Here is a 12,538-nt window from a genome sequence, read left to right on the forward strand (position 1 = left end):
GCCCCGGCCCCGGCCCCGCTCCCGGCCCCGGCCCGCTCCGCGCCTCCCGGGAGCGCCGCGCCCCGCTCCCGGCCCCGGCTCGCTCCGCGCCTCCCGGGAGCGCCGCGCCCCGGCCCCGGCCCGCAGGCAGGATGCAGGTGAGGAGCGGGGCTAGCGCCGGAGCGGGGCTGCCGCTCTGCTGTCGCTGGGATTTGATCCCTGCCCCGGGTGGGTTGGGGGGGTACTGGTCTCGTTTCTGGGTTGTGGCGGTTTTCGCCACGAGCAGCGTAACTATAAAAAGCAGAGAGTGTGCGATGTTTATTTGGCCGTTTCCATAAACAGGCGAGCTGGTGGATATCTTAAGCACTTGATCAATAGGCTGAGGAGCAATAATAAGCACTTAAGAAATGCACCGGGAGAGAAAAAAAAAAAATGACTGCAGTCGGTGTGTGTAAGACCCTGCCTTTTTATTTTCTTTCTTTCTTTTCTTTTTTCTTTTAGTCTGTAAGTACTGTTTGGTCTAGAAAAAATAGCCTTGAATGAATTTAATGGAAGTTATATTGGCATAAGGGCACTGCAAAGCTATAGTCAGGCATTCTTGTTCTGATTTCAAAGGGGCTTGTGGGCTAAGGCCAAGCCTGTGTGGTACCAACATTGAAAGGAGTGTTTACTGCTACATTTTCAAATAAAAATCAACAACAACAAAAACTATTGCTATATAACTTTATTGAAACAGTTTTAGGGAGCTTTTCAGCAGTGCTTGAATGCCTGTTGGCCTTGCATGTGCTTCAACACATACAGCAACTATTTGGCAGTGGAGACTTCTAACGTTCGGGAACGGTCTGGATATAGACTTAGATCTCATTTGCTAGCAGTGGCCTTACCTGGCAGGGACTGAAGCGTGCTTCTCCATAAGCACGGGTGTAGTCACACCGGCCCGCCTCCACCGATGAGATTCTGTTTAAGTTCAGCGTTACGGCAGCAGTGCTGGAGCCCATGTGTTTTCTAACTAGCCCTTCCCAGTGTAATAACTGTTAATCTGGTGACCTGTTGTTCTGCTGAGGCATGGTACATGAGTGCTGTAGCCGGCCTGCTTTTCTTCTCCTTTCCTTTCAGCTTGCGGGAACTGCGATGATGATTGCAATGCTTCTGATTTTTTTTGTCTTGGTGAGACCTCCTGTACATGCTCTGAGTAGGCTGGAGTAAATTAAAATCACTTTTCTGAGTACCGGTTTGGGGCCATAAGGAAGACTCTATGTCTTTCTGATGCAGTCCTGAAAATTACCGCTCTAGCAGCACGTTATTTCTCTTGAAAAGCTTGCTTGTGTCCATTTCTAGGTGTGACATAGTTCTCCTTAAATGCACATCACTGTTTCTTGTTTCCTTCTAGGACCCAAATGAAGACACGGAGTGGAATGACATCTTGCGCAAAAAAGGTATCCTTCCTCCAAAGAAAGACCTAAAAGAACGAGAGCAGGCGAAGGAAGACGAGCAGCTTCGGATCCTGCAGCAGAAGTCTCTGGGTGAGTGAACATGCGCATTCGGGCGGCAGCAGGGTAAATGGCTCCTGTAGGAAGCTTGAGCGAAGAAGCGGCCAGCAATAATGTTTAGTACGCCTGTAAAGTAGTATCTCCTTTCTTAAAGCTATAAGGGATGGCAAAGCTAATTCTTGCATAGTGTCACCATCTATTACAGTGTTGGACAAATATGTTCCTATATACTTGGAATCACTTCAGTACATGAAAGTTTTGTTCTAGATGTCAGCCCTGTGGTTTGTGCATGTAAAAATCTTTGAAAACTGAAACAAGCACAGTTTGAAGGGAGTCGGAATGAATGTGCCAGTAAAGGTATCTCATCATGGTTGCCTTTTGTATGTATCCTCCTTTCTCCATTGGTCATTATCTGCACTCTATTGTATCTGTGTTAGGTACGTCTCTGCTGTAGTCACAGAACTTGAAAGCTACCTCAGGTGCTCAGATGCTAGCTGTAGCCACCCTTTGGCTCCAAGTCCTTTACATCACTATCTTTCCAGCTATATGTCTGAAGTGCGTAATAATATTTTAGAAAAATCCACTCACGATAATCTTGCAGAAAACCTCTGTTTCCGATAGTGAGTCCATCCTTAAAGTAAATAAATTCTACTGGACTGATAAAAATTGATCAGCTTTATTCCTGAAACAAGGGTTTTGCTGATTTGGTATTTTTTCCATTCTAGTGAAAACTTACGAGGACATGACTCTGGAAGAGCTAGAAGAAAATGAAGATGAATTTAATGAGGAAGATGAAAAAGCTATTGAAATGTACAGGTTAGAGCAGCGAGGAGAACTTGGAGGGTGGCTGTTTTCAAATGCCATTAGATATGCTTGAAGAGAAGGGAGGAAGGATGTTCTTGGGCCTGGTACTAGAAAATCTGGATTGTGCTTCTGGTCTCACACAGAACTTCTAGGTATCTTCATTAAGGTACTTGGGTTCCATTTTTGTTCCTTTTCTACAACCTAGTTTTGCAGAGATACTGTGGACCCACTGCTTAGTGGGAATAGTGAATAGTAGGGGATTTTGAGAGCTTTGACAATCACCTCCAAGCAGTCTTAATTTTTGCCTGAATGAAGTTATGGTACTGGAGGTTTACATAATTATCTGAGCGCTCTCTCATGTTTTTGTAGAATAAATGTCTGCTCAGGAGAGAAAGGACAAAAAAAAATACATCCTGTGAAGCACAGTTGTGCTTCTTTGCATTATGAATGTTTTAACTTGTGATTCAAATGTAAGAACATCTATTTTGGCCTATGCTAACTTGCATTTGTTGTTCTGGGGGTTTGGAGAAGTTTGTAGTTTACCTCCGAACACAAGGCTTTAACAAGCTACTTTAAATGTTGTTCTATCAAAAATACATCTTTCTCAAGATTTCTTTCCCATTCCTTGCTGTTCAGACAGCAAAGGTTAGCAGAAATGAAAGCAGCTCAAGTGAAGAATAAATTTGGGGAAGTTTTGGAGATTTCAGGAAAAGATTACGTTCAAGAGATTACCAAAGCTGGAAAAGGCATCTGGGTAGTCCTGCACCTCTACAAACAAGGGTAAGTGTGTGTGTGTGTGTGTGTGTGTGTGTGTGTGTGTGTGTGTGTGTGTGTTTGTTTTTTTAAAAAAACTTAAACCTTTCACTGTCAATAGCTGGAAATGCTCCAGATAAATTTGTAGTTATTGTGGAAATTAAGGAAGTGATTCTGGAGTTCTAAGAAGTGAATTGGTCATTTCATTACTGTTGACTGAAGACTGCTTAACTTTATTTGAACGGATGCTATCGCAAGGTGCTATTATTTTATGTATACTGCAGTGTGTGATTTGTCTTCCCTTCTAGCTAGCTGCTGCCACTGAAATACTGAGCTTTGAAAGTTATTCTAGTTAAAAAAAAGTACTAGGAACTACGCATTTTGAAGGATCGCTGTTTGTGTCCTCTACTATGTTTTTCTTCATGCATAGAAATGGCATGAAAAAGGTTTTTGGTCCTGCCAGCATGACAGGAAATCTTCTCAAAGAGGTCTAATAAGCTGCTAGAATTTTCTAGAAGAGGTTAGAAGTATTTGAGTTTATTCATCATCTAATTGCATCACAGGTATACTTTGTGTTTTGCTTCTCTTTTCCAGGAGCTATTTATCTTTCTATTTTGTGCATACTCATGCAATATTCAAACGTTATACTCTATCTCTCTGTATGATAGAGGGGGAAGTTGTATTGCTAATACCTTGTTTAAAACAAACAAAAACAAAAGGAAAAAGAAAAACAAACCCTAATTCCCTTTGAACACTGACATTCTGGAGAACAAAAATATTCAGAAATTGCTTCTGGTACATTTGTCTTTCCATAAATACTGTTCACAGAGCTGGTATTTCTGCACTTTCTTCTAGAGTCGGTTACTCTGATTTGTCCTTTTTTTCTTATCTGTGTTGCTGTTCTTTACAGAATTCCACTCTGTGCCTTAATAAATCAACATATGAGTGGGCTTGCAAAGAAGTTCAGGGATGTGAAATTTGTCAAAGCAATCTCTACCACCTGCATACCCAACTACCCAGATAAGAATCTGCCTACGATATTCGTCTACCTCGAGGGAGACATCAAAGCCCAGTTCATCGGGCCTTTGGTGTTTGGCGGCATGAACTTGACAAGAGATGGTGAGCGTCTGCCTCTTAGGTCTCGAAAAGGAAAAACAAAACTTGAGCAAACAGCTTTGCTGGGAATGGAAGAAGTGAAGTGAGGTTTAGAAGGAGAGGGAGCTAATTCAAATCATATGATGAGCTGTTGTTTCTTTTACTTTCCCCCCCACACCCACTAGTCCTTTTGGCTCAACGTTTGTTGCTCAACATAAAGCTGTCTTGTAATGGCAGCGTGTTGTTGAATAGGCAGATGTATTTTAGGTGTGTGCAGTATTTGCACCCTGTGCCCCATAAAACAGATTCTCCTGAATATCAAAACCAAAAATAGTAACCATGCATGTTCCTCAGAATTTTCTCTAACTAAGTGATATTGCTCCCGGATGGCTGACTACCTGTACAACACTGGTGCTGGTTTATTGTATTGTAGGGCTTTTTGTTTCATTTCAAAGCTGACGACATATTACTTGTCTGTTCTACCTTCCTGATGCACAGGCTCCATTCCTTATTCACCTTTAAAGACAGCCTTTCTCTTTGTCCGCGTGGGACTGTGAGCCTGAAATTGGGCTCTTTCCTTTTCCTCTTGCCACCTCTCAAGAGATGGTGGTATTTTAAGCTTCTGCCTTGCATGGTTCAGGGGGCCCAGGGCCCCGTAGGGCAGAGACCATCACCTTTCCCAGAGGCCACAGTTCTGGCTAGCCCATTTCCTCCCTGCTCATTTTTGCAGTCTCCTGGGGTTATGTTGTACCACCTCGTTGTTATGATGTGCTTCCATCGCCCAGGGGATGGGAGGTGAGGGGGCATTGCCGGTCCCGTGGAGCACCATGGTGCTCTGTGCTGAGACTCTTCCCTAGAAGCTGTCATTTGAGGGTGGTTGGGCAGGGAATGATATCCTAAAGCAGTGCTGGGAGGCAGAGGTCAGCAGTTGAAAGGACTCTCTCTGTCTTCTTCCTTTTGGAAAGTAAATGCAACTCTGAGATGTGACTTAAAGGATTTTACTTGAGTTAAAAGGATACTCTCCAGCTTTCTGGGTAGATATATATTGGTCCAGATACCTTTGAGCTTTTTTTAAAGGTGAAACTTTAAGTGCATTTTTTTTTCTGAAGTGAACTACAAGTAAGTAGCATTTCAAGGCCTCTGCTGAATGATGTCACTTTGCTATGCTGGAATAGGATGTAAAGTTTTCTCTACAACCGTGGAGTTCACGAGTTATCTTGAGTGTGTGCTGTAGCAAATGATCCTCTGCCTGGACTATAAGAAGAGGAAAAAGCTCACCAATGAGATAGTTCTCAAATTAACAATCTCTAAATATAGAGGTGCCTAATTATAAACTGAAGCAAGTGATAGCTGCAGAACCTTCAGTTATCTTTCTCCCATCTTTAGCACTTAATTGACTTATTTATTTTTTTTTTCTGGGGGGGGGGGGGGGGAAAGAAGGGGTTGTTCAAAGGTAACCGAGCTGGCTTAACTCAGTCCTCAGGAAGCTGTGCACTGAAATTGTGCATTTTCTTTTTTTCTTCCTTCCTTCTCCCCTAAGTTGGTGAAACCAGATGACTTCCATTGGAGATTAAAGACAGCGTGAAGTTATATTCATTAAACTGCATTGTCCGAAGGAAATTGGATTTAATGATAGGATTGCCAGCAGGAGTAGGAGAAAAGTTTCAACTGAATGTGTTGTATTGACTTTCTATCACTTCTGGGAAGTAAACCAATTTAGGCCTATACAGTAATAGGCCTACCACTGATGCAGGCGTTTCTTTTACCCTCTTGCTAAGGAACTAATAATCAATGCATATGGCGGTGGGAAAGGAGTGAATTGCATTTTTACAATACATTCCTGAAAATACCTATGATTCAGATGTGTAAATGGAGTTACTGCAACTTCTTCCCCCTGACCCAGAAACGATTTATTCCTAGTTTCTTCTGACTGTACAAACTCAGTGTATGATTTCAAATAGCTTTAATGTCAGGATTTTTTTTTACCAGCAATAGATGTGCAAACTTGGTTTCCGTACTCACTTGAATACAGGGTGATGGGCTGCTTCTTCAGCAAGAAAAATGTCTTATCTACAGAGGCTGCTTGTATCAATCACTTCTTTACATTCAGTGTCAGGAAGCAGCAGTCTCATATGGAGGCACAGGGGATGCAGCCGGGTGTGCTGCAGAGCTGTAACCAGAGCCTCTATGTTAGCAGCTCCGTGCCATGGCTGAAATTTGTGCTGGTGCTAGTGGGCCTGGAGCTGGTGCAGCTGGAGCAGATGTGGGAGATGGGCAGGGGCTGGGACCGGGGTGGTGGAAGATGGTGAGGAATGGAGCAAGGCCCTAGTTTTGGAGGTGATGGTGGCTGGAGAAATCATTTGGGGAAGCAGTGGGGTGGGAAAGGACGAAGGAGAAATGTGGAGATCTGGGGGACCCCTTTTTCCCCTTTGGGAAATCACCCAGAAAGGCAGGATGCTGTATGTTGAGGTAAATAATCTAGGATATGTCAAAAGGAGTCAGAGTTTGAAAGAGTCCAGTTTGATCCCTTGGATTAAAGTCACTCTATCCTTTTCCATGCAGAGTTGGAGTGGAAGATCTCAGAGTCGGGTGCCATCAAGACAGACCTTGAGGAAAATCCTAGGAAGCAGATCCAGGACCAGCTCATGTCCTCAATCCGGATATGTGCCCCGAGCAGGGGGGAGAGTGACTCAGAAGATGATTAACTCCTACATCAGCATCAAGATGACACTGTACGCTTGCAGCTGACATTCCCACCTAAAGCCCTGGAGAAGCTCATGGAGATCTTGCTGAGGCACAGAAGGGTAGTATTTAAAGATTACAATTTAACTAGTAATTAAGTTTTTTTTTTCTTTTTAAATTTCTTGTAATTTCACTGAAGATACTGAAAGATATTTTATATTATAAAGCCTGAGTAAATTACACAAAGATTTAAAATATAGACATCAGTAAAAATAGATGTCTCTTGTCATTTTTGTCTTAGTAAATCACTGACCTTTTTAAAATATGAAATATGAAGTGGCCTAGAGAGGTTGTGGAGTCTCCTTCTCTGGAGATACTCAAGGCCCACCTGGATGCAACCCTGGATGCAATCTCTGTGCAGAGTTTTGTCTTGAGGTCTTGATTCTGATTTAAGTGTCACTTAAATTTTTCTTTGTCTCTCTTTTGTATTTGTAACAAATTGCTCTGTTCAGTGAGTTACTCACACTGCCTGTTTCCTTATAGAGGAGAGGACAGGAAAGGGTGAGAAATGGGGGGGGGGAGGGGCGGGCCTTGTACTTTTTTAACTTTTAAGCTTGTGTTTAAGCCCTTTGTGTGATATGAGCAGGTGTGAGTAAAAAATTCCTAGTTGTTTGTTAGGTGGCTTTAAATCCCTCCGTGCAAGTGAGCCAAATGCAGCAGGATACAAACTGATGAATACTGAGTATTAAAAGTTGTACACATCAACTTCTGTCGACACTGGATTATCCAAAACAATATCAGACTGCACCTTTCTGTATTTTACCTGCGTCATCTTACAATCTAGAATGAGGACTGCTTCCTCCTTTTAAGCCTAGAAGTGATTTTATTTTATTTATTTTTTGGTAGAGGATTACTCTAATTTACATTAAACAGGCAATGGTAGAAGACTACATCTTTTCCCTATCCTCAGTTTGTCCTTGTTTAACTGTGCTTTGACACACATGTTGGAGTAACCTCCCGGTACGTGGACCAGCTTCCTTTTGGAGGACATGTGCCCGTTATCAACAGGCATTCAGCCAGAAGGGGTGGGCTAGGGCTAGTCTGAAATGAGTGCAGAGTGGATGCTGCATCCTCAGCCTGCCTCTTTTTAGGTCTGTGCCTATTAAGCCATACTACTTGCTAAAGCAGACCCAACCACGCTCTTCTCAAATTCTGTTTTTAACTGAAAGTTTATCAGACCTTCAAGGAAGGTGGGGAAGAATCTATAATCTTTCTTGTATCATTGCTGCAATACTTCCATTTGAAAGGCAATGAAAAGCTGGCAAGGCTTTGAATGCTTTGTTACTTCTACCATTGCCTCATTTATTTACTCCTACTTGTGTATCTTGAGGAGGTGGGATAGCAAAAACTTTGCAGGTACCCTTTTGCTGTCTTCTAAATAATCAATAATTTACAGGCCACAGCTGGAGAAATCAGTTTTGTATTCTGTTCCTCATCTGGTGGTTTCTGCTGACCTTCAGCTGATTCCTATGTGCCTCAGTTTTCACATCTTTATCTTAGAGACATTTCCACAACTGAGATCTATTAATGGGAAGAGCTGGGTATTTTAATAAGACTTGTCTAATCTATTCTCTTTTCTTTCACAAGCTAAAAGAATACAGAAATCAAAGACACCACCTCAATTAAATCCCTATCACTACCCCAAATGTATTTAAAAGAGCTTTTAAAAGGCAGCATCAGTCCTGAGTTATTCTTTTATAGTTTACCTAATGCAGAGCTCAACCTAGGTCCAGGAAGGACTTTGTCTTACTCCTCTGATAGACAATCTAATCACTACTTCAGTTTGATCAGTTGTTGAAAGCACATCACTTTGGTAAAAGGACCATTGCTGCCTGTGTTAGTAACAGTGCAGGGAAATGATGACACTGTGAGTGGGCCAAGCACCTTCTCCTGTACTATTGATGTCCAGCCTCTCCTCAGCATCTAGTATACATCTGCCACCACCACGAGGCTGCCTTCTGCCATCCTCTGATTTCTGATAGAACATCTGCAGACTTGCCATGAGCATTGCGGAGCTAGGTAGCTTGGAAGGGACCTCAGGAAGTCTCTGGCCTAACCTCCTGCTCAAAGCAGAGTTAACACTGAATTTGGACTGGGTTGCTCAGGGCTTTGTTCTAAGAGGTCTTTGAACCCTCCGGGGCATGGATACCTCCACAACTGTCCTTGTGCTTGACGGTTCATAGGCAGCCCTCTCTTCTTCATGTCCTGCATGGGACAGTGGAGGGAATAAGACCTTGAGCCAGAACAGAAAAACACAAAGGTGCCTGGTCCTCAGAGCACAATCCAAAACTTTCATATTCTTGTTCATATTCATGAACAATAAACAGACGAACGTTCAAATATGACAGAGGCATTCAAATAGACAGACGAACCACCACCCTAGGATAATAACATAGACCTGTTAGACTAATCGGCAGAGAAAGCTGAAGAACAGGGTGCATCTTGTGACCAGACCTCACTAGCTTGCAAGCACCTAGTGGTTCCCAGCTTGAGTTAGTGGCCTGAATCCTCCTCTGCAAGGGTGGTGCTGGAGTCCTTTTTTTCAGAAATTGCAGATCTTCTTTGGAAGCTTCCTGCTTGCTCTTGTCCTCTCAGATGCAGTGATACATGTCCACTTATCTGCAAAGTAAACCAGTTTACACAAGATGGTGTCCCCTTACCAGAATAGCCTAATGCCTGAGAAATGAGGCAGTGCTCTGGGTATGGGTTTGAGCCCTTCAGGCTGAAGTGAGAACTGAACTAGGTTGCTGACACTGATGGTGTGCCATGCAATGTAAATCACTGGATAAATAAAAGAGGGCTCTTTGCATCACAGTCTTCTCTTCCACCAAGATCTTTAAAGAAAAGGGCAGGTACCCTTCCATTTTGTACTAAGTCCAATATGTTGTACTGGTGCTGGGAATGCCTGCACTGAGCTCCTGAGGGAAACTGGGCTTGTGCAGGGGCATCTCATTGGCCCCAAGCTACTCAGCTGTGGTGCAGCAGATGCTTCATGACTGTGAGTGATGCTTATGTGAACTCCCTTGCCCCCAGGGTGAGCACAGCTGGGTGAAGGTTTTTAAGCAAGCAGCCCCTGGCCTTTACAGAGTCCAAGGCAGCTGCCAGAGATGCCTAGCTTGGTTGTTGTCACTCCTACGGAGTAGCAAGAACCAGATCCTGGCTGTCACTAAACCTGCACTAGGCACACCACCTAGGACAGGGGCAGGGTCATCATTTTGTTGCACCGTTACTAGCACAGGCAGCTGGAGCCTGACAGCTCTTTGTAGTGGCCTGAGTTGTTCACAGCCATTCTCAACAAAAATGGAGCCACAACCTCCATATTCAGCATTGATTTGGGTGGTCTAAATACAGCTCATGATCCGTTTGGGTCTGGCCTTGGCACCCCATTAGTGGATAATCACTTTGGGTTTTTTTTTTTTTTTTTTGTGTGAAATATAAGTGAACCACTGGTAATAAAAAATGTTCTCTTCCCAGCATAAGCCCACCATTGTTGGTGGACCTGCACACAGGCAGAAGTGTCAGGAGGACTGCAATCTCAGGAGGTGAAATGGAGGAGTCTCCTTTGAATATCTGTGTGGTAATGGACCTGGGAAGGTCCCTTTCCCAGTGCTTGGGACACCTGCAGCCACATCTGCAGGCTGTTTAGGTCTAGGCTGTCTCCTCATTCCCAAACACACTCAGATGAGTGGGTGGTTAGCCTTACTGCCAGGAGTAGTCTAATTAAAGTGAGATGGTTCACACCAGGAAACTAGATGTGTGCTTGCATGCCTGCAACATTGGGGTATGGAATAAACACCTGATGTTGAGGTCGTAAGTTAGCATAATATCTCAATGTGAATATTTCACTTTAGAGGGTTCATGAAGAAAGTAGCTCTGAGCTACAGTGACTTCCATGAAAGTAGAGATGTACTTTTTATTCCTATGTTGTAAGTTCAAGTTCACAAGAATTCATTGTTCTCTGGAAATCTAGGAAAAGTTCTGTTTTTCACAAGCTGTGTATTTCAATAAGAAATTAGATTTCTAATGCAAACCTCAGTAATTTAGATTGGACTTCTCACAAATATCAAAGGAGAGTGTTTTTGCTTCTCTATAGTCCAGTCACTCTCTTTTAATTAACTACATTGCTAAAACTTACCTATTCCCTGACAATTTCTTGGAATGCAGTACATATCCAGTTGAACTCACCTCTCACTACAGGCCATTTTAAATCACTCCTCATTTAGCTAATTTAATCATCACAGGATTATGAGAGGCATAAAGTATTTTATTAATTTATTTAATTCATCATAGAATCATAGAAAATATTGAACTTCCTAGACCTATTTGCAGATGGCTCTTGTGATGCAAGGAAAGGCTTTATTCCCTCCCTTGGAAGACAGTTCTGGACTTCAGATGAGAACAATCAAAAAAGGAACCCAAGCAGTGAGATAATCCCTAGACTTGTGTGGGAATTGAGGAACAATCAGATCTGATCATAAATGGTAGGAAAAACATCAAGCACTTCTGAAATAATTTCCATTTAACATGTAAAGTGTTAAAACAGACCCATCTAGCAGGAGTTAACTGACAATTAATGAGATGAATGTTATTATGTGCATTTGTAAGCCTTTTAATCAATACATCTACTATAAAAAGTCATATTTTTTCAGTATATTGAACAGTTTAAACACAAATCTCCTTACAGAGATACTTCTCCTGGAGGCAACTGTTACAACATCTGTAGTGAGAAGAAGTCTTGGTTTTCCAAATAGCTGTTGTCTGCCTCCAAAGTAACACTGACTCCTGCTGTGGCATGTGTGATCCTGATACCGCTCCCTTAGATACCTATGGGAATACTGTCATTTACAAGAAGGACAGCAGAACCAGCTGCAAAACTTTTCTGTTTGCCTCACTGCAGTTTATCCATCTGTGAAGTAGTACAGTCCTTCTGGGCGTGTTGGGAAATGTGATTAATTTTTTACTCGCATGCAGATAATTTATGTTATATAAAGCTGAAGGTAGAGGATGTGCTGGATCCCTCAGGTTAACTTACTGTGGCTTATAGTGTTTGGCCCAGGCAATTAAAGGAGCCACTGCGAGGGCTACTGCCACAGTAGGAGAAGACCAGCAACAGACACTCGGAAAGACTGATCTCTGCCATAGCACTAAAGCATTAACAATTTTCTTTAGTAATAAAGTGCTGATGCTAAAAGGGTGCAGAATTTGGTGAGATGAAGCAAAAATAGGAAAATATGCAAAATGTGGACTGGATTTTCTACCCTGTGATGTTCCCAAACCTTTTCAGCTGAAGTGCATTCCCTCTGGCTACATCTCTACTAGCAATGTAATAGTGCTGGGGAACAGGAAGACTACAGAAAGAAGGAATAATCCTTGGTGAACATTTGGTTGGTGCCAGCTAGCTAGCTTCTGTCCAAACTGAAGAGCTGATCCTGGAAATATAGAAGCTCGAAGAAATTTCTTGTCCTCTTTCTCCCCATGGGAAAAGAGAGAGAGAGAAAGCCCTTGAGACAGTGGAAGAGATGAAGGATGAAAGGCCCAAGTGAATACAAGGGGCTCAGATGGGAGGCTTGTATGAGAAGTCTTTCCAGCCCTAGAGAAGGATAGTGAAGGTGAAACAAAATCATAAAAATAAGTTTGACTGGTAATAAGAGAAAGATTCAAGGATAACTAGTGCT

General features: G+C 42.7%; 1 protein-coding gene across 1 annotated transcript; it reads left to right on the forward strand.

The window, feature by feature from the left end:
* Positions 1–31: 31 nt before the first annotated feature.
* On the forward strand, positions 32–7,078 carry PDCL3 (phosducin like 3). The gene is made up of 6 exons (XM_062575111.1): positions 32–137; positions 1,370–1,502; positions 2,195–2,285; positions 2,910–3,053; positions 3,937–4,145; positions 6,684–7,078. The coding sequence occupies exons 1-6, from the start codon at positions 132–134 to the stop codon at positions 6,824–6,826; spliced, it is 726 nt and encodes a 241-aa protein (XP_062431095.1). The 5' UTR covers positions 32–131; the 3' UTR covers positions 6,827–7,078.
* Positions 7,079–12,538: the final 5,460 nt, after the last annotated feature.

The sequence above is a fragment of the Rhea pennata genome, chromosome 1, assembly GCF_028389875.1.
Source record: "Rhea pennata isolate bPtePen1 chromosome 1, bPtePen1.pri, whole genome shotgun sequence".
Lineage (NCBI taxonomy): Eukaryota > Metazoa > Chordata > Aves > Rheiformes > Rheidae > Rhea > Rhea pennata.